Below are 20,989 nucleotides of genomic sequence, written 5' to 3' on the forward strand. Positions count from 1 at the left end.
GAGAGAGGTCTCTGATGATGGTGGAGGAGAGGTAGAGAGGGGTCTCTGATGATGGTGGAGGAGAGGTAGAGAGAGGTCTCTGATGATGGTGGAGGAGAGGTAGAGAGAGGTCTCTGATGATGGTGGAGGAGAGGTAGAGAGGGGTCTCTGATGATGGTGGAGGAGAGGTAGAGAGGGGTCTCTGATGATGGTGGAGGAGAGGTAGAGAGAGGTCTCTGATGATGGTGGAGGAGAGGTAGAGAGAGGTCTCTGATGATGGTGGAGGAGAGGTAGCGAGAGGTCTCTGATGATGGTGGAGGAGAGGTAGAGAGAGGTCTCTGATGATGGTGGAGGAGAGGTAGAGAGAGGTCTCTGATGATGGTGGAGGAGAGGTAGAGAGAGGTCTCTGATGATGGTGGAGGAGAGGTAGAGAGAGGTCTCTGATGATGGTGGAGGAGAGATAGAGAGGGGTCTCTGATGATGGTGGAGGAGAGGTAGAGAGAGGTCTCTGATGATGGTGGAGGCGAGGTAGAGAGAGGTCTCTGATGATGGTGGAGGAGAGGTAGAGAGAGGTCTCTGATGATGGTGGAGGAGAGGTAGAGAGAGGTCTCTGATGATGGTGGAGGAGAGGTAGAGAGAGGTCTCTGATGATGGTGGTGGAGAAGTAGAGAGAGGTATCTGATGATGGTGGAGGAGAGGTAGAGAGAGGTCTCTGATGATGGTGGAGGAGAGGTAGAGAGAGGTCTCTGATGATGGTGGAGGAGAGGTAGAGAGAGGTCTCTGATGATGGTGGAGGAGAGGTAGAGAGAGGTCTCTGATGATGGTGGAGGCGAGGTAGAGAGAGGTCTCTGATGATGGTGGAGGAGAGATAGAGAGAGGTCTCTGATGATGGTGGAGGAGAGGTAGAGAGAGGTCTCTGATGATGGTGGAGGAGAGGTAGAGAGAGGTCTCTGATGATGGTGGTGGAGAAGTAGAGAGAGGTATCTGATGATGGTGGAGGAGAGGTAGAGAGAGGTCTCTGATGATGGTGGAGGAGAGGTAGAGAGAGGTCTCTGATGATGGTGGAGGCGAGGTAGAGAGAGGTCTCTGATGATGGTGGAGGAGAGGTAGAGAGAGGTCTCTGATGATGGTGGAGGAGAGATAGAGAGAGGTCTCTGATGATGGTGGAGGAGCAGTAGAGATTGAATTACTTGTCTGACTTGAACCTGGCTGAATTCAACAGTATGTCTCTTCTCCTCTTCTCTTCTCTTCTCCTCTTCTCTTCTCCTCTCCTCTCCTCTTCTCCTCTCCTCTTCTCTTCTCCTCCTCTCTTTTCTTCTCCTCTCCTCTCCTCTTCTCTTTTCCTCCTCTCTTCTCTTCTCCTCTCCTTTCCTCTTCTCTTCTCCTCCTCTCTTCTCCTCTCTTCTACTCTCCTCTTCTCCTCATTTCCTCTCTTCTCCTCTCCTCTCCTCTTCTCCTCTTCTCTTCTCCTCTCTTCTCCTCCTCTCTTCTCTTCTCCTCTCCTCTTCTCCTCTTCTCCTCTCCTCTCCTCTTCTCCTCTTCTCTTCTCCTCTCTTCTCCTCCTCTCTTCTCTTCTCCTCTCCTCCTCACTAATAAAAGTCAGCCAGTGTCGTAAGTCATTAGTCTGATTTATTTGATCAGATTGGTATTATTTCCAGGTCCAAACCCCATGACACTCTCCTCCAAGCCAGTGATTAAAGGCAGTAAATCAGGGGCAGGTCCTGCCTAGTGTTTACTCAGCGAGCCAGGCAGCTGCAAGCTGTTTGAGGCCGTTCTTTCTCCCTGTGTTTACCTCCGTTCCCATGACGACCCGCACCACCATCTCCCAAGCGCCTGGAACTTGGCCCCGGCTTGTTTTGGTTACATTTGAAAGTTTTGCGCTGCTGTGTCTACCAGAGTTAGCAGTGACTTCACCCAGCACCCAGCACATGAGAGAAGTACAGGAGTGACTGCAGCGCTGTTAGATCGGGGAAGGAGAGAGAGGGAGAGAGCAGGGAGAGAAAGAGGTAAGGAAGGAGAGGGTGAGAGAGAGAGCAGGAGAAAGGAGGGAGGGAGGGAGAGAGCAGGGAGAGAAAGAGGTAAGGAAGGGGAGGGTGAGAGAGCGAGCAGGAGAAAGGAGGGAGGGAGGAGGCTGGTTGCAGGCAGGCATGCAGCGGGTGGGGGGAGGGAGGGAGAGAAGCCAAGAGAATTACATCATTACTGGAGCAGAGTCAGAAGGGAAGAATATGAGTCAGTGGGCTGTCCATCTCTCCTCCCTCCTCTCTCTCTCTCTCTCTCTCTCTCTCTCTCTCTCGCTCTCTCTCTCTCTCTTCCTCTCTCCCTCTCTCTCCCTCTCTATCTCTCCCTCACTCTCCCACTCTCTCTCTCCCTCTCTCTCTCTCTCTCCATTCTCCTCCCTCCTCTTGGACAGCTGCCAAGCCTCTTATGTTCCACTCTCTAGTGCTTGAGTTGGAGATGGTACTCGGCCTACGACAGTATGGCTCAGTGTTTGTGTGTGTGTGTGTGTGTGTGTGTGTGTGTGTGTGTGTGTGTGTGTGTGTGTGTGTGTGTGTGTGTGTGTGTGGGGGGGGGGATTTGCAACTTAGACCCAGTTATATATATATATTTTTTTTTCTTCACCTTTATTTAACCAGGTAGGCTAGTTGAGAACAAGTTCTCATTTGCAACTGCGACCTGGCCAAGATAAAGTATAGCAATTCGACACATACAACAACACAGAGTTACACATGGAATAAACAAAACATACAGCCAATAATACAGTAGAAAATACTATATACAGTGAGTGCAAATTAGGTAGGATAAGGGAGGTAAGGCAATACATAGGCCATGGTGGCGAAATAATTACAATATAGCAATTAAACACTGGAGTGATTGATGTGCAGAAGATGAATGTGCAAGTAGAGATACTGGGGTGCAAAGGAGCAAAATAAATAAATACAGTATGGGGATAAGGTAGTTGGATGGGCTATTTACAGATAGGCTATGTACAGGTGCAGTGATCTGTGAGCTGCTCTGACAGCTGGTGCTTAAAGCTAGTGAGGGAGATATGAGTATCCAGCTTCAGAGATTTTTGCAGTTCGTTGCAGTCATTGGCAGCAGAGAACTGGAAGGAAAGCCGACCAAAGGAGGAATTGGCTTTGGGGGTGACCAGTGAGATATACCTGCTGGAGCGTGTGCTACGAGTGGGTGCTGCTATGGTGACCAGTGAGCTGAGATACGGTGGGGCTTTACCTAGCAGAGACTTGTAGATAACCTGTAGCCAGTGGGTTTGGCGACGAGTATAGTGGTTTGATGTGATCTCAGACATACAGTATGCGCCATGAGGAGTCAACAACAGACTTCTAGAACTAACTTCTAGAACACACTTCTAGAACATACTTCTAGAGACCTGGCAGTGTCAGTGGGGAGGAAAGAGAGGAATAGAGAATGATAAAGAGGGGGGCGGGTAGGTGAGGGGTAGCAGTGATGTCATGGTGTAGGGAAGAGGAGGGTGGAGAGAAGAGGAGGAGAGGAGTGGTGGAGAAGAGGACAGAAGGAGAGGAGGAGAGAAGAGGTTGACAGGAGAGAAGAGGAGGGGTGGAAGACAGAAGGAGAGGAGAGGAGGAAAGTAGAGGAAGATGGAGAAGAGGACAGAAGGAGAGGAGGAGAGGAGGGGTGGAGAAGAGGACAGAAGGAGAGGAGGAGAGAAGAGGTTGACAGGAGAGAAGAGGAGGGGTGGAGGACAGAAGGAGAGGAGAGGAGGAAAGTAGAGGAAGATGGAGAAGAGGACAGAAGGAGAGGAGGAGAGCAGGGGTGGCGAAGAGGACAGAAGGAGAGGAGGAGAGAAGAGGTTGACAGGAGAGAAGAGGAGGGGTGGAGGACAGAAGGAGAGGAGAGGAGGAAAGTAGAGGAAGATGGAGAAGAGGAGACAAGACGAGGAGAGGAGGAGAGGCACTCAGTAACGTGAGATAGAGTCTATTGTCAGGATTGACCACAGTGTACCTGCTGTCCCAAGGGGCCTGCTGCCTGCTGCCCACACTATTAGCAATCCCCACTGTGGAGACACAGCCTGCCGTGACACACACCAGATCAGCCTTTCCTGTCCCATGTGCTTTAAAACACACATAGACACACACGCATACACACACACACACACACACACACACACACACACACACACACACACACACACACACACACACACACACACACACACACACACACCTTTTGGTATGGCCCTGTGTTGTGGCTACAGCTTGTGGCGTTGGGACCGTACAGTACATTTAAAGGGACGGGATATTGAGCCACGTTGGAACTTTGGCAAACCTGAACCCAGTGCTTCTTTAATGTTGCTTTGTGTTGGTGAGCATTTCTCAATGCAGTTTTGTCTTGCCCAGAAGGCCTTGAAGAGACTTGAACAAACATGTTGATTTCATTAGAACTGCCATTATGGACATGAATCCCAGCCAGTTTGTCAAAGGGGCGAACCCAATCACACAGCTAGCACAGCACATGTTGAATGTGTGTCCTCTGTCAGCCTCATTGTACCTACATGCCTTTCCGCATGTGGAAGTGTTTACCTTCACATAGTCTCTCCTTCCCCCTGCCACATGTCACATGTGCTGCTGAATGGTTGTGATTGTGACGAATCACAATGTTGGACAGACATGACATATCGTCCCAACCGTAATTGTCCTCTGTGTGTGTGTGTGTGTGTGTGTGTGTGTGTGTGTGTGTGTGTGTGTGTGTGTGTGTGTGTGTGTGTGTGTGTGTGTGCGTGTGCGCGTGCGTGCGTGTGTGCGTGTGTGTGTGTGTGTGTGTGTGTGTGTGTGTGCAGTAATCTAAATGTCTGGAGCGTAAATGCACACATTTAGGTCTGGGAAAATACAGGTATTTGTTCAGGTGGGGGAACATTTGCTCAGCGACAGCCCCATTTGTCCATCATTCTCCAGTGCTAACACTAACTCTATGCTATTACCTCAATCACAGCCAGGATGGAGCGGCCCATCCATTACATCCAGACGTTTAGCGTCACTAACCTAAACGTCTCTGGTCAGCAGTCATTGGCAAATGTCCATGGAAATAGACCTTTACCAGAGCATTGAGTAGCGGAATCACAATGAATACTGGTTGTTATGGTTATTAGGCCCAGAGGATGGATGGATGGTTCCTCAAAGTAGGTTAGACTTCTGTATGAGGAGATGGGTGTAGTAGGCTAGGCTAGCTAAGGTTAGCCTACTGTATGAGGAGACGGGTGTAGTAGGCTAGGCTAGTTATGGTTAGCTTACTGTATGAGGAGACGGGTGTAGTAGGCTAGGCTAGCTAAGGTAAGCCTACTGTATGAGGAGACGGGTGTAGTAGGCTAGGCTAACCCTACTGTATGAGGAGATGGGTGTAGTAGGCTAGGCTAGCTAAGGTTAGCCTACTGTATGAGGAGATGGGTGTAGTAGGCTAGGCTAGCTATGGTTAGCCTACTGTATGAGGAGATGGGTGTAGTAGGCTAGGCTAGCTAAGGTTAGCCTACTGTATGCGGAGATGGGTGTAGTAGGCTAGGCTAGCTATGGTTAGCCTACTGTATGAGGAGACGGGTGTAGTATGCTAGGCTAGCTAAGGTTAGCCTACTGTATGAGGAGACGGGTGTAGTAGGCTAGGCTAGCTAAGGTTAGCCTACTGTATGAGGAGACGGGTGTGGTATGCTAGGCTAGCTAAGGTTAGCCTACTGTATGAGGAGACGGGTGTAGTAGGCTAGGCTAGCTAAGGTTAGCCTACTGTATGAGGAGATGGGTGTAGTAGGCTAGGCTAGCTATGGTTAGCCTACAGTATGAGGAGATGGGTGTAGTAGGCTAGGCTAGCTAAGGTTAGCCTACTGTATGAGGAGATGGGTGTAGTAGGCTAAGCAAGTGGAGAGCAGGCAGCTGGGAGCCTGTGTTCTTACTAACAGGGATTTGGTGGCAGTTGTATAAATGATGTCACGCCACCAACCCCAGATAGAGTGGTCTGGATAGTTTGATCGTTCATTTGCTGCAGTCCAGAGCAAGCGGGCGAGTGGATGCGTCACAAATGGCTATGGGCCCTGGTCAAAAGAAGTGCACTATACAGGGAATAGGGTGCCATTGGGGAAGCATACAGTAAGTGAGTGAGTGAGTGGCTGAAACAAGCCTTGTTCTGCAGTGTAAGTATACAGCCTCTAGCCTCTAGCCTGGTCCTAATCCCTATATGTGATTTATTGATGTGGGTGCTACTGTGAATTGGCCTGTCAGCCTGGCCTGTCAGCCAGTCCACACACTGCGCGGTTACATTACGGACAGAGACATTGCCATTGGAAGTTACACCATGCAGGGACTGTTATGTTTCATTCTCCTCATTGCCATGTTTGGATGGTATTGGAGAAGACATCAACCAGGGTCTTTGTAAACGTTACATACAATTGATTATTACAACACTGGCTTTAATATGAAGATGTATGGTGCATTCAGAAAGTATTCAAACCCCTTGACTTTTTACACATTTTGTTACGTTACATCCTTATTCTAAAATGTATTAAATAGTTTTTTTCCCCTTCATCAATCTACACATAATACCCCATAATGACAAAGCAAAAACAGGTTCGTAATTTTTGCTAAAATATTAAATAAAAATGCAGAAATATCACATTTACATAAGTATTCAGAACCTTTACTCAGTACATTGTTGAAGCAGATCCTCTCAATCTCTGTCAGGTTGGATGGGGAGCGTCGCTGCATAGCTATTTTCCGGTCTCTCCAGAGATGTTCGATCGGGTTCAAGTCCGGGCTCTGGCTGAGCCACTCAAGGACATTCAGAGACTTGTCTAGAAGCCACTCCTGCATTGTCTTGGCTGTGTGCTTAGGGTTGTTGTCCTGTTGGAAGGTGAACATTCTGGAGCAGGTTGTCATCCAGGGTCTCTCTGTACTTTTACTGAGAAGTGGCTTCTTTTATTTATTTTGGGAGAGGCGAGGAGAGGAGAGGAGAGGAGAGGGGAGGCGAGAGGAAAGGAGAGGAGAGGAGAGGGGAGGGGAAGGGAGAGGAAAGGAGAGGAGAGGAGAGGCGAGAGGGGAGGCGAGAGGAGAGGAGAGGAGGTGAGAGGAAAGGAGAGGAGAGGAGGTGAGAGGAAAGGAGAGGGGAGAGGAGAGGGGAGGGGAGAGGAAAGGAGAGGAGAGGGGAGAGGAAAGGAGAGGAGAGGGGAGAGGAAAGGAGAGGGGAGGAGAGAGGAAAGGAAAGGAAAGGAGAGGGAAGGGGAGAGGAAAGGAGAGGAGAGGAGAGGGGAGAGGAAAGGAGAGGGGAGAGGAGAGGAGAGGGGAGAGGAGAGGAAAGGAGAGGGAAGGGGAGAGGAAAGGAGAGGAGAGGAGGTGAGAGGAAAGGAGAGAAGAGGGGAGGGGAGAGGAAAGGAGAGGAGAGAGGAGAGGAGAGGAGAGGAGAGGAGAGGGGAGATGAAAGGAGAGTGGAGAGGAAAGGAGAGGGGAGAGGAGAGGGGAGGGGAGAGGAGAGGAAAGGAAAGGGAAGGGGAGAGGAAAGGAGAGGAGAGGAGGTTAGAGGAAAGGAGAGGGGAGAGGAAAGGAGAGAAGAGGGGAGGGGAGAGGAGAGGAGAGGAAAGGAGAGGGGAGAGGAAAGGAGAGGGGAGGGGAGAGGCAAGGAGCGGGGAGAGGAGAAGGGGAGGGGAGAGGAGAGGGGAGGGGAGAGGAGAGGGGAGGGGGGAGGAAAGGAGAGGGGAGAGGAAAGGAGAGGGGAGAGGAGAGGGGAGAGGAAAGGAGAGGAGAGGAGGTGAGAGGAAAGGAGAGGGGAGAGGAGAGGGGAGGGGAGGGGAGGGGAGAGGAGAGGGGAGGGGAGAGGAAAGGAGAGTGGAGGGGAGAGTAGAGGGGAGAGGGGAGGGGAGGGGAGAGGAGGTGAGAGGAAAGGAGAGGAGAGGGGAGGGGAGAGGAAAGGAGAGAAGAGGGGAGGCGAGAGGAAATGAGAGGAGAGGGGAGGGGAGGGGAGGGGAGGGGAGAGGTAAGGAGAGGAGAGGGGAGAGGAAATGAGAGGAAAGGAGAGGAGAGGGGAGAGGAAATGAGAGGAAAGGAGAGGAGAGGGGAGGGGAGAGGAGAGGAAAGGAAAGGAGAGGGGAGGGGAGAGGAGAGGAGAGGAGAGGAGAGGAGAGGAGAGGAGAGGAAAGGAAAGGAGAGGAGAGGGGAGAGGAGAGGGGAGGGGAGAGGAGAGGGGAGAGGAGAGTGGAGGGGAGGGGAGAGGAATGGAGAGGGGAGAGGAAAGGAGAGGAGAGGGGTGGGGAGAGGAAAGGAGTGGGGAGGGGAGAGGAGAGAGGAGGGGAGAGGAAAGGAGAGGGGAGGGGAGAGGAGGTGAGAGGAAAGGAGAGGGGAGGGGAGAGGAGGTGAGAGGAAAGGAGAGGGGAGAGGAGAGGGGAGGGGAGAGGAGAGGAAAGGAGAGGGGAGAGGAGAGGAGAGGAAAGGAGAGGGGAGAGGAGAGGAGAGGAAAGGAGAGGGGAGGAGAGGGGAGGGGAGAGGAGAGGGGAGAGGAGGTGAGAGGAAAGGAGAGGGGAGAGGAAAGGAGAGGAGAGGGGAGGGGAGAGGAAAGGAGAGGAGAGGGGAGGGGAGAGGAAAGGAGAGGGGAGGCGAGAGGAAAGGAGAGGAGAGGGGAGGGGAGGGGAGAGGAAAGGAGAGGAGAGGGGAGGGGAGGGGAGGGGAGGGGAGAGGAAAGGAGAGGAGAGGAGAGGGGAGGGGAGGGGAGAGGAGAGGAAAGGAGAGGTGAGGAGAGGGGAGGGGAGGGGAGAGGAAAGGAGAGGAGAGGGGAGGGGAGAGTTACTGTACAGCATTCTTTACTGTCTGTCTTATTAGTAAAGCCTCAAGTGTAAACAACTACACACCAAAGACTACAGAGAGGATGTAGACTGACATGTCTCCAACTCTAAACAAGCTGGAACTGGGACACTGAGATCCTCTCAATCTCTGTCAGGTTGGATGGGGAGCGTCGCTGCATAGCTATTTTCCGGTCTCTCCAGAGATGTTCGATCGGGTTCAAGTCCGGGCTCTGGCTGAGCCACTCAAGGACATTCAGAGACTTGTCTAGAAGCCACTCCTGCATTGTCTTGGCTGTGTGCTTAGGGTTGTTGTCCTGTTGGAAGGTGAACATTCTGGAGCAGGTTGTCATCCAGGGTCTCTCTGTACTTTTACTGAGAAGTGGCTTCTTTTATTTATTTTGGGAGAGGCGAGGAGAGGAGAGGAGAGGAGAGGAGAGGGGAGGCGAGAGGAAAGGAGAGGAGAGGAGAGGGGAGGGGAAGGGAGAGGAAAGGAGAGGAGAGGAGAGGAGAGAGGGGAGGCGAGAGGAGAGGAGAGGAGGTGAGAGGAAAGGAGAGGAGAGGAGGTGAGAGGAAAGGAGAGGGGAGAGGAGAGGGGAGGGGAGAGGAAAGGAGAGGAGAGGGGAGAGGAAAGGAGAGGAGAGGGGAGAGGAAAGGAGAGGGGAGGGGAGAGGAAAGGAAAGGAGAGGGAAGGGGAGAGGAAAGGAGAGGAGAGGAGAGGGGAGAGGAAAGGAGAGGGGAGAGGAGAGGAGAGGGGAGAGGAGAGGAAAGGAGAGGGAAGGGGAGAGGAAAGGAAAGGAGAGGAGAGGAGGTGAGAGGAAAGGAGAGAAGAGGGGAGGGGAGAGGAAAGGAGAGGAGAGAGGAGAGGAGAGGAGAGAGGAGAGGAGAGGAGAGGGGAGAGGAAAGGAGAGTGGAGAGGAAAGGAGAGGGGAGAGGAGAGGGTAGGGGAGAGGAGAGGAAAGGAAAGGGAAGGGGAGAGGAAAGGAGAGGAGAGGAGGTTAGAGGAAAGGAGAGGGGAGAGGAAAGGAGAGAAGAGGGGAGGGGAGAGGAGAGGAGAGGAAAGGAGAGGGGAGAGGAAAGGAGAGGGGAGGGGAGAGGCAAGGAGCGGGGAGAGGAGAAGGGGAGGGGAGAGGAGAGGGGAGGGGAGAGGAGAGGGGAGGAGGGAGGAAAGGAGAGGGGAGAGGAAAGGAGAGGGGAGAGGAGAGGGGAGAGTAAAGGAGAGGAGAGGAGGTGAGAGGAAAGGAGAGGGGAGAGGAGAGGGGAGGGGAGGGGAGGGGAGGGGAGAGGAGAGGGGAGGGGAGAGGAAAGGAGAGTGGAGGGGAGAGTAGAGGGGAGAGGGGAGGGGAGGGGAGAGGAGGTGAGAGGAAAGGAGAGGAGAGGGGAGGGGAGAGGAAAGGAGAGAAGAGGGGAGGCGAGAGGAAATGAGAGGAGAGGGGAGGGGAGGGGAGGGGAGGGGAGGGGAGAGGAAATGAGAGGAAAGGAGAGGAGAGGGGAGAGGAAATGAGAGGAAAGGAGAGGAGAGGGGAGGGGAGAGGAGAGGAAAGGAAAGGAGATGGGAGGGGAGAGGAGAGGAGAGGAGAGGAGAGGTAAGGAGAGGAGAGGGGAGGGGAGAGGAGAGGGGAGAGGAGAGTGGAGGGGAGGGGAGAGGAAAGGAGAGGGGAGAGGAAAGGAGAGGAGAGGGGTGGGGAGAGGAAAGGAGTGGGGAGGGGAGAGGAGAGGGGAGAGGAGAGAGGAGGGGAGAGGAAAGGAGAGGGGAGGGGAGAGGAGGTGAGAGGAAAGGAGAGGGGAGGGGAGAGGAGGTGAGAGGAAAGGAGAGGGGAGAGGAGAGGGGAGGGGAGAGGAGAGGAAAGGAGAGGGGAGAGGAGAGGAGAGGAAAGGAGAGGGGAGGGGAGAGGAGAGGGGAGGGGAGAGGAGAGGAAAGGAGAGGGGAGGGGAGAGGAGAGGGGAGAGGAGGTGAGAGGAAAGGAGAGGGGAGAGGAAAGGAGAGGAGAGGGGAGGGGAGAGGAAAGGAGAGGGGAGGCGAGAGGAAAGGAGAGGAGAGGGGAGGGGAGAGGAAAGGAGAGGAGAGGGGAGGGGAGAGGAAAGGAGAGGGGAGGTGAGAGGAAAGGAGAGGAGAGGGGAGGGGAGGGGAGAGGAGAGGAAAGGAGAGGAGAGGGGAGGAGAGGAGAGGGGAGGGGAGGGGAGAGGAGAGGAAAGGAGAGGAGAGGGGAGGGGAGGGGAGAGGAAAGGAAAGGAGAGGAGAGGGGAGGGGAGAGTTACTGTACAGCATTCTTTACTGTCTGTCTTATTAGTAAAGCCTCAAGTGTAAACAACTACACACCAAAGACTACAGAAAGGATGTAGACTGACATGTCTCCAACTCTAAACAAGCTGGAACTGGGACACTGATTTAAAGACTGGATGGATAAAGCTGCCTGCAAGATGGATAGAAGCGTGTTTGTATGTTTGCTCGCCACCCCTCTAATAGTGTTCCTGCTACTCCCCATAACCTGAAGTGAAGTAGCACGTCTGTTAGAACATAAAATGTGTCTATTGCTGTTATGTGGTGATGTTCTTATGATAAAGATATGCACATGATTTATTATCTCTCTAAAGAACTTGGAACGTGTGTTCAGGATGATGTTCAATACGCTTTCCCTGTCCTGTGTGTGTGTGTGTGTGTGTGTGTGTGTGTGTGTGTGTGCCTAGGCCTGTCCCTGGCTCCCTGTCATCACTACTGCACCTACGGAACAGACAGAGACAGCCACTGCCTGCCTCCATGGCTGGAACCCTGCCAGACCCCACCATGCAAGGCTCCTCTGTACTGATGCCTGTGAGTACATACACACACACACGCACGCACGCACGCACGCGCACACACACACGCGCACACACACACACACACACACACACACACACACACACACACACACACACACACACACACACACACACACACACACACACACACACACACACACACACACACACACACACACACACACACACACACCAGTGGTGGTCACCCAGCTCAATGTAACAGTGATAGGTTTAGGCTACTACATGATACTCTAGTTTCCCCTGTACCCATCATGAGGTTACTACAACCTAGCTTATGAATTAAAGAATATAACGTAGGTGCACACAGGTTGAGAGACAAATCAGCAGTTACACCCACGGGCCCTGGGGGCAATAAGTTACACCCACGGGCCCCGGGGGCAGTAAGTTACACCCACGGGCCCCGGGGGCAATAAGTTACACCCACGGGCCCCGGGGGCAATAAGTTACACCCACGGGCCCCGGGGGCAATAAGTTACACCCACGGGCCCCGGGGGCAGTAAGTTACACCCACGGGCCCCGGGGGCAATAAGTTACACCCACGGGCCCCGGGGGCAGTAAGTTACACCCACGGGCCCCGGGGGCAATAAGTTACACCCACGGGCCCTGGGGGCAATAAGTTACACCCACGGGCCCTGGGGGCAATAAGTTACACCCACGGGCCCCGGGGGCAGTAAGTTACACCCACGGGCCCCGGGGGCAATAAGTTACACCCACGGGCCCTGGGGGCAATAAGTTACACCCACGGGCCCTGGGGGCAATAAGTTACACCCACGGGCCCACTGGGGCAATAAGTTACACCCACGGGCCCTGGGGGCAATAAGTTACACCCACGGGCCCTGGGGGCAATAAGTTACACCCACGGGCCCCGGGGGCAGTAAGTTACACCCACGGGCCCCGGGGGCAATAAGTTACACCCACGGGCCCTGGGGGCAATAAGTTACACCCACGGGCCCTGGGGGCAATAAGTTACACCCACGGGCCCCGGGGGCAATAAGTTACACCCACGGGCCCCGGGGGCAATAAGTTACACCCACGGGCCCCGGGGGCAATAAGTTACACCCACGGGCCCTGGGGGCAATAAGTTACACCCACGGGCCCTGGGGGCAATAAGTTACACCCACGGGCCCCGGGGGCAGTAAGTTACACCCACGGGCCCCGGGGGCAATAAGTTACACCCACGGGCCCTGGGGGCAATAAGTTACACCCACGGGCCCTGGGGGCAATAAGTTACACCCACGGGCCCCGGGGGCAATAAGTTACACCCACGGGCCCCGGGGGCAATAAGTTACACCCACGGGCCCCGGGGGCAGTAAGTTACACCCACGGGCCCTGGGGGCAATAAGTTACACCCACGGGCCCTGGGGGCAATAAGTTACACCCACGGGCCCTGGGGGCAATAAGTTACACCCACGGGCCCCGGGGGCAATAAGTTACACCCACGGGCCCCGGGGGCAATAAGTTACACCCACGGGCCCCGGGGGCAATAAGTTACACCCACGGGCCCCGGGGGCAATAAGTTACACCCACGGGCCCCGGGGGCAATAAGTTACACCCACGGGCCCCGGGGGCAATAAGTTACACCCACGGGCCCCGGGGGCAATAAGTTACACCCACGGGCCCCGGGGGCAATAAGTTACACCCACGGGCCCCGGGGGCAATAAGTTACACCCACGGGCCCCGGGGGCAATAAGTTACACCCACGGGCCCCGGGGGCAATAAGTTACACCCACGGGCCCCGGGGGCAATAAGTTACACCCACGGGCCCCGGGGGCAATAAGTTACACCCACGGGCCCCGGGGGCAATAAGTTACACCCACGGGCCCCGGGGGCAATAAGTTACACCCACGGGCCCTGGGGGCAATAAGTTACACCCACGGGCCCCGGGGGCAATAAGTTACACCCACGGGCCCCGGGGGCAATAAGTTACACCCACGGGCCCCGGGGGCAATAAGTTACACCCACGGGCCCCGGGGGCAATAAGTTAGTAAAACCTTGACTTGGAAGAGTTCCAGTGTTGTGTTGGAACGTCATAGCCAGCTAGCTAACTTAGCATCCCTCTGTGTTTCATAGCCAGCTAGCTAACTTAGCATCCCTCTGTTTGAGCAGGGTGTTTCAGTAGGATAAACTAGATAGCTGCATTTTCTAGATAAGTAAGTGAAACTGAAAGTGGAAGAAAATTACTCTCTCTATATATATATTTCTCTCTTGATTCTTGTTCATATTGGAATAAATTAATTTGTTCAAAACTGTTCAACTATTGTCTTTCACTCTCTTTACGTCAACTATAAATGTAATGCACTGCAGCGCTAGCTACCTTCTGTGGAAGGGGGTGAGAACAATGAGCCTCCTAGGGTTTGTATTGAATTCAATGTACCCAGAGGAGGACGGAAGCTAGCTGTCCTCCAGCGACACCATGGTTCTACCCTACAGAGTGCTGTTGAGGCTACTGTAGACCTTCTTTACAAAATAGTGTGTTTTAATCAATTATTTGGTGACGTGAATATTCTTAGTGAATATATTTAGTATAGTTTTATCTCAAAGGGAAAACTTTCTAAATGTTTCAACATTTTTATTTTTATAAAATTCACTGAGGAGGATGGTCCTCCCCTTCCTCTTCTGAGGAGCCTCCACTGATGTACACACTGATTCACACACGCACACACACACACACACACACACACACACACACACACACACACACACACACACACACACACACACACACACACACACACACACGCTACCTACACACATCTTATCCCCTCTTTCAGTCTGTAATATCTGTGAGTTTTCCCACGTATTTCCCACCATATAAATGATTCATCACTATTTATCCAAACGACCATCTCCTGCAGTGTGGCTTTCAGACACTGGCTCTTCATCTCCCACTATATTCTAATCAAGCCAATGAGATTTGAGGTCGGTGCAGTAGTGGGAGACAGACAGGGAATGATAACAACTCTGAGAAAGCTCCCCGTATCATAATTCTAATGATGCCACATATGTTCTCATGGTAACACAAGACAGGCTGTGTTTATGGTGTGGAAAAAACCTCCCATGTTTATTAAGTTAGGAGCTAAGCCTTTCTGGAGGAAGATTGACTGGTCAGGAAAGGGGTGCAGGTTTGGGTGATATTTATACACAAAACACACTTAGAGCAATTAAGGCTGTGTGGAGGGGTTCTGGTGCTGGGCCTCTGTGGATGGGGAGAGGTGCATCAGGGGGGTTGGGGGTTGTTGGCGGGGTTAGTGGGGGTCATCAGAGGGGTTGGGGATTGTTGGGGGGGGTGGGGGGGTTAGTGGGGTCGTGGGGGACATCAGGGGAGTGTTTTTTGGGGGGGAGGGTTAGTGGGGTAGTGGGGGACATCAGGGGAGTGTTTTTGGGGGGGAGGGTTACTGGGGTGTGTGTGTGGGTCCCCTTTAATCACCACTTTAACCATTAAACATCTGACCCTGTATCACACATCACCCACACACACATCACCCATACACACAACCACACACAGAGAACCCATACAAACAACCACACACAGAGAACCCATACAAACAACCACACACATGCATGCAACTAGAGCTGACCAGAACACACACAAACAGGAAGCCAGCCCAGCAGTGAGGGAGTTAAAACAGGAAGCCAGCCCAGCAGTGAGGGAGTTAAAACAGGAAGCCAGCCCAGCAGTGAGTGAGTTAAAACAGGAAGCCAGCCCAGCAGTGAGGGAGTTAAAACAGGAAGCCAGCCCAGCAGTGAGGGAGTTAAAACAGGAAGCAACTACCAGGGTGTGTGTCTGTAAATAGCACTGTCTTTGTCAGACACACACACACACCACGTGTCTCCTTGATAAGTGTGTGTGTGTGTGTGTGTGTGTGTGTGTGTGTGTGTGTGTGTGTGTGTGTGTGTGTGTGTGTGTGTGTGTGTGTGTGTGTGTGTGTGTGTGTGTGTGTGTGGGTGTGTGTGTGTGTTGCCGTAGTGTGATATATTGTTGTGGTCCTCAGATGGAGAGGCAGATGTCTATGTGTTCCAGTATGATGGGTATGCAGGGCCCCAACCATCCCAGCTCCTGTTCCTCCCCTCACGGACCCTCCATGCACTCTGAGGCCAAACTGGTGAGTCTCAATCCTCCCCAACACACACATACACACACTAAATACACCTGAATAATAAAAACACACACATGCAGATGCACACACACACACCCTTCCACACACCCTTCCACACACCCTTCCACACACCCTTCCACACACCCTTCCACACACAAGATACATGCTCAATGTTTTATACCGTTCTCTTTTCCACTTGGCCATGCCAACAAAAAGCTGCGCTTGCTTTAAACTCTCTGTGCGGATTTCATCATTTTGTGTGTGTGTGTGCGTGCGTGTGTGTGTGTGTGTGTGTGGAATCAAAGCTGCTAGGTCTGAACCTGTAGGAGCAGAGCAGCGCTGGGCTGGAGTCTCAGAGAGCCTGAATAAAAGGCCCTTTATGTGGCTGCGGCTGGGCTGCCCACCGCACTGCACCGACTGGCTGACTGATGTATATCTTAATGTACAGAACATGTTGTGGAATTGTGCAACTTGTTAGCACTAGTTTAACACAGCGGGATGGAAATGGAATGACCTCATCCCTCACAAAGCAGGCAGTTAGAGAGGGGGGGGGGGAGTGAGAGAAGGCTGAGAGAGAGGGAGAAATGGAGAGGGGGTAGAGGGAAAAGAGAGGGAGGAGAGGAGGGAAGATAGGAGATGACAGAAGAAAGGAGAGAGGGAGGAGAGGGGGTAGAGGAACGAGAGAAGAAGCGGAGAGAGTGAGAGAGAGAGGCAGAGAGGAAGAGGCAGAGGCAGAGAGAGAGAGCGAGAGGTAGAGAGAGAGAGCGGCAGAGAGAGAGCAGCAGAGAGAGAGCAGCAGAGAGAGAGAGCGGCAGAGAGAGAGCGAGAGGCAGAGAGAGAGAGAGAGAGAGAGAGAGAGAGAGAGAGAGAGAGAGCAGCAGAGAGCAGCAGAGAGAGGCAGAGAGAGGCAGAAGGAGGTGGTCTAAGGCAAGTGGCTGGTCAGAATAAAGTGCTGTTTGCTCTCCTGACTTGTTTAATGGCCCACTGATTACTGAGGTTGGTGAGATTGAGAGGGGGGGTAGAAAGAGATGAAAGAGAGAAGGAAAGACAGAGAGAAGTAGAGATGGGAGAGAGAGAGAGAGAGAGAGATAGACAGCGAGAGGTCATTAGCAGTGATTGCTCTGATAGACGAAAGAGAGAGAGAAAGAGGGAGAGTGAGAGAAAGAGGGAGAGAGAGAGAAAGAGGGAGAGTGAGAGAAAGAGGGAGAGAGAGAGAACGAGGGAGAGAGAGAGAAAGAGGGAGAGAGAGGGAAAGAGTGAGAGGGAGGGAGAGAGAAAGAGGGAGAGAGGGGGGGAAGAGAGAGGGTGCATTCTCAGGGCACTTACGTGTCCCTCTTCCTCCTCCTCTCTCCCTAGATTGATCGTCTCTGTAGTCTTTTGGATCTCTCCTGCTGTTCCTATGGTAACACGCTGGAGTAAGACAATATTAGTGTTTTAGTCTTATCTCTGCATTGGCCTCCATCCAGACATCCAGATCTGTTCCTTTTATTTCCCCTCTCGCCTATCGTTGTAATTGAATTGTAAATGCCAAGGCCACTAATAAACACAAGCAGACAGTCCTCAGAAAACGACCCAGGCTTCATTACTGGACCAACCTACAGGCTGCTTGACCAGTCAGATATTCATTCATTCTCTATTCATGACCAGATGGTTGGAGATTTGGGCCCTGACATTTGGAATGGCCCGGATATCTTGAAAGGTCCTGATGGAATCCCATGATTGTGGACAGAGAGTGAGAGGCTAATCGGCTTATCAGGCTTAGATCTCCAGCGTGGTTTTCATAAGGAACTGACGGACGGAGTGGGGAAGGGATGGGGACGCGGGGGAACAGGGGTTTCAGGGGATCTCTGGTGTCTGTAATATCCGCACCCGGGCCAAGTCGATAAATACAGCCGTGCTATCGGGTGTCTGCAGCGTGATCAGGTCCATATGTCCCCTGCGATGCACTCGATCCAGCCCTAATCGCATTACCCTGGACCATGTTGACTTTCCGCCAATGGGAAATCTCCCTCACTGTAACCCCACACCCCCCCAGCTTTACAACCTCAGAGCCTCAGACCCCTGGCCCAGCCGCTCACTACAGGAACATTTACATTAAGAGAGATGGAGGGAGGGAGCGAGGGAGCGAGGGAGAGAGGGGGAGAGGAAGAGCGGGGGAGAGGGGGAGGGAGAGAGAGAGAGCGAGGGAGAGAGAGAGAGAGGGAGAGAGAGAGAGAGAGAGAGAGTAAGTGGGGAGGGTGAGAAAGAGAGAATTTGAAAGACAGAAATTGATAAAAGATACTGGAGAGAGAGATGTGTGTTGTGGTAACTGAAGGCCTCCCCTGGCGGAGTTAACCCTCTCCTGCCCAGTGGGAGTGTGTGCTGCTGCTGAGGGGGGCTAATGACGGCTAATAGATTTTGCGGTGGGGCTGAGCTGCTAGGAGGCCTAGGGAGACCTGTCTCTGTCTGTCTCTAGTGTAAATAGTTAATGAGCTGCAGGGAGAGCTGAAGGCAGGGCGGATATAGGGAGGGCTGATACAGGGAGGCCTGATATAGGGCTGATTCAGGGAGGGCTGATATAGGGAGGGCTGATATAGGGAGGGCTGATACAGGGAGGCCTGATATAGGGCTGATACAGGGAGGGCTGATATAGGGAGGGCTGATATAGGGAGGGCTGATACAGGGAGGCCTGATATAGGGCTGATACAGGGAGGGCTGATATAGGGAGGGCTGATATAGGGCTGATACAGGGAGGGCTGATACAGGGCTGATATAGGGAGGGCTGATACAGGGCTGATATAGGGAGGGCTGATACAGGGAGGGCTGATATAGGGAGGGCTGATATAGGGCTGATACAGGGAGGGCTGATATAGGGAGGGCTGATACAAATCAAATCAAATCAAAATCAAATCAAATGTATTTATATAGCCCTTCGTACATCCGCTGATATCTCAAAGTGCTGTACAGAAACCCAGTCTAAAACCCCAAACAGCAAGCAATGCAGGTGTAGAAGCACGGTGTCTAGGAAAAACTCCCTAGAAAGGCCAAAACCTAGAAAGAAACCTAGAGAGGAACCAGGCTATGTGGGGTGGCCAGTCCTCTTCTGGCTGTGCCGGGTGGAGATTATAACAGAACATGGCCAAGATGTTCAAATGTTCATAAATGACCAGCATGGTCCAATAATAATAAGGCAGAACAGTTGAAACTGGAGCAGCAGCACGGCCAGGTGGACTGGGGACAGCAAGGAGTCATCATGTCAGGTAGTCCTGAGGCAAGGTCCTAGTGCTCAGGTCCCCCGAGAGAGAGAAAGAAAGAGAGAAAGAGAGAATTACAGAGAGCACACTTAAATTCACACAAGACACCGAATAGGACAGGAGAAGTACTCCAGATATAACAAACTGACCCTAGCCCCCCGACACATAAACTACTGCAGCATAAATACTGGAGGCTGAGACAGGAGGAGTCAGGAGACACTGTGGCCCAATCCGAGGACACCCCCGGACAGGGCCAAACAGGAAGGATATAACCCCACCCACTTTGCCAAAGCACAGCCCCCACACCACTAGAGGGATATCTTCAACCACCAACTTACCATCCTGAGACAAGGCTGAGGATAGCCCACAAAGATCTCCGCCACGGCACAACCCAAGGGGGAGGGCTGATACAGGGCTGAAACAGGGAGGGCTGATACAGGGCTGAAACAGGGAGGGCTGAAACAGGGAGGGCTGATACAGGGCTGATATAGGGAGGGCTGATACAGGGCTGATATAGGGAGGGCTGATACAGGGCTGATATAGGGAGGGCTGATACAGGGCTGATAGCCCCCACACCACTAGAGGGATATCTTCAACCACCAACTTACCATCCTGAGACAAGGCTGAGGATAGCCCACAAAGATCTCCGCCACGGCACAACCCAAGGGGGAGGGCTGATACAGGGCTGAAACAGGGAGGGCTGATACAGGGCTGAAACAGGGAGGGCTGAAACAGGGAGGGCTGATACAGGGCTGATATAGGGAGGGCTGATACAGGGCTGATATAGGGAGGGCTGATACAGGGCTGATACAGGGAGGGCGGATACAGGGAGGGCTGATACAGGGAGGGCTGATACAGGGAGGGCTGATACAGGAAGGGCTGATACAGGGAGGGCTGATACATGGAGGGCTGGTATAGGGAGGGCTGAAACAGGGAGGGCTGATACAGGGCTGAAACAGGGAGGGCTGATACAGGGAGGGCTGATACAGGGCTGATACAGGGAGGGCTGATACAGGGAGGGCTGTTACATGGCTGATACAGGGAGGGCTGATATAGGGCTAAAGGCAGGGCGGAAACAGGGAGGGCTGATACAGTGGGGCTCCCGAGTGGTGCAGCGGTCTAAGGCACTGCATCTCAATGCTTGAGGCGTCACTACAGACACCCTGGTTTGTTTCCAGGCTGTATCACAACCTGCTGTGATTGGGAGTCCCATAGGGCGGCAAACATTTGGCCCAGGGCTGAAACAGGGAGGGCTGATACAGGGAGGGCTGATACAGGGCTGATACAGGGAGGGCTGATACAGGGAGGGCTGTTACATGGCTGATACAGGGAGGGCTGATATAGGGCTAAAGGCAGGGCGGAAACAGGGAGGGCTGATACAGTGGGGCTCCCGAGTGGTGCAGCGGTCTAAGGCACTGCATCTCAGTGCTTGAGGCGTCACTACAGACACCCTGGGCTGATGCAGGGCTGATACAGGAAGGGCTGATAGTGGGCTGATACAGGATACAGGGAGGGCCGATACAGGGCTGTTGGGTCAGGGGATAGGGTGGTGTGTTGTGTTGGGTCAGGGGATAGGGTGGTGTGGTGTGTTGGGTCAGGGGATAGGGTGGTGTGTTGTGTTGGGTCAGGGGATAGGGTGGTGTGTTGTTTTAGGGGAATAGGGTGGTGTGTTGTGTTGGGTCAGGGGATAGGGTGGTGTGTTGTGTTGGGTCAGGGGATAGGGTGGTGTGTTGTTTTAGGGGAATAGGGTGGTGTGTTGTGTTGGGTCAGGGGATAGGGTGGTGTGTTGTGTTAGGGGAATACGGTGGTGTGTGTTGTGCATTAGGGATGTCAAGATAGCTGACCCTCACAGCATGGTGGAGGAAATGCTGTGGAGAGGTGGGACAGACAGACAGACAGACAGACAGACAGACAGACAGACAGACAGACAGACAGACAGACAGAGAGAGAGAGACAGACAGAGCATTATATCGCTACTCAGAGCCAGAGCTCAGCAGGCTATAGCCAGCTCTCTCCCTCACAGCCCTGATCTCAGTCCAGCCCTGCACCACTCGCTCAGTAGCAGCTGACATAGTTGT

At 53.1% G+C, this 20,989-nt stretch overlaps 1 protein-coding gene across 2 annotated transcripts in view; it reads left to right on the plus strand.

Annotated features, from left to right (window-relative positions):
• The window catches only part of creb5b (cAMP responsive element binding protein 5b), a 90,751-nt gene that overhangs the window by 43,102 nt on the left and 26,660 nt on the right, over nt 1–20,989 (plus strand). For both annotated transcript variants that reach the window (XM_036936841.1, XM_036936848.1), the window contains exons 6-7: nt 11,450–11,573; nt 15,574–15,684. In XM_036936841.1, the coding sequence (XP_036792736.1) occupies nt 11,450–11,573; nt 15,574–15,684 (235 nt within the window). The remainder of the gene's footprint in view (nt 1–11,449; nt 11,574–15,573; nt 15,685–20,989) is intronic.

The sequence above is a fragment of the Oncorhynchus mykiss genome, chromosome 2, assembly GCF_013265735.2.
Source record: "Oncorhynchus mykiss isolate Arlee chromosome 2, USDA_OmykA_1.1, whole genome shotgun sequence".
Taxonomy (NCBI): domain Eukaryota; kingdom Metazoa; phylum Chordata; class Actinopteri; order Salmoniformes; family Salmonidae; genus Oncorhynchus; species Oncorhynchus mykiss.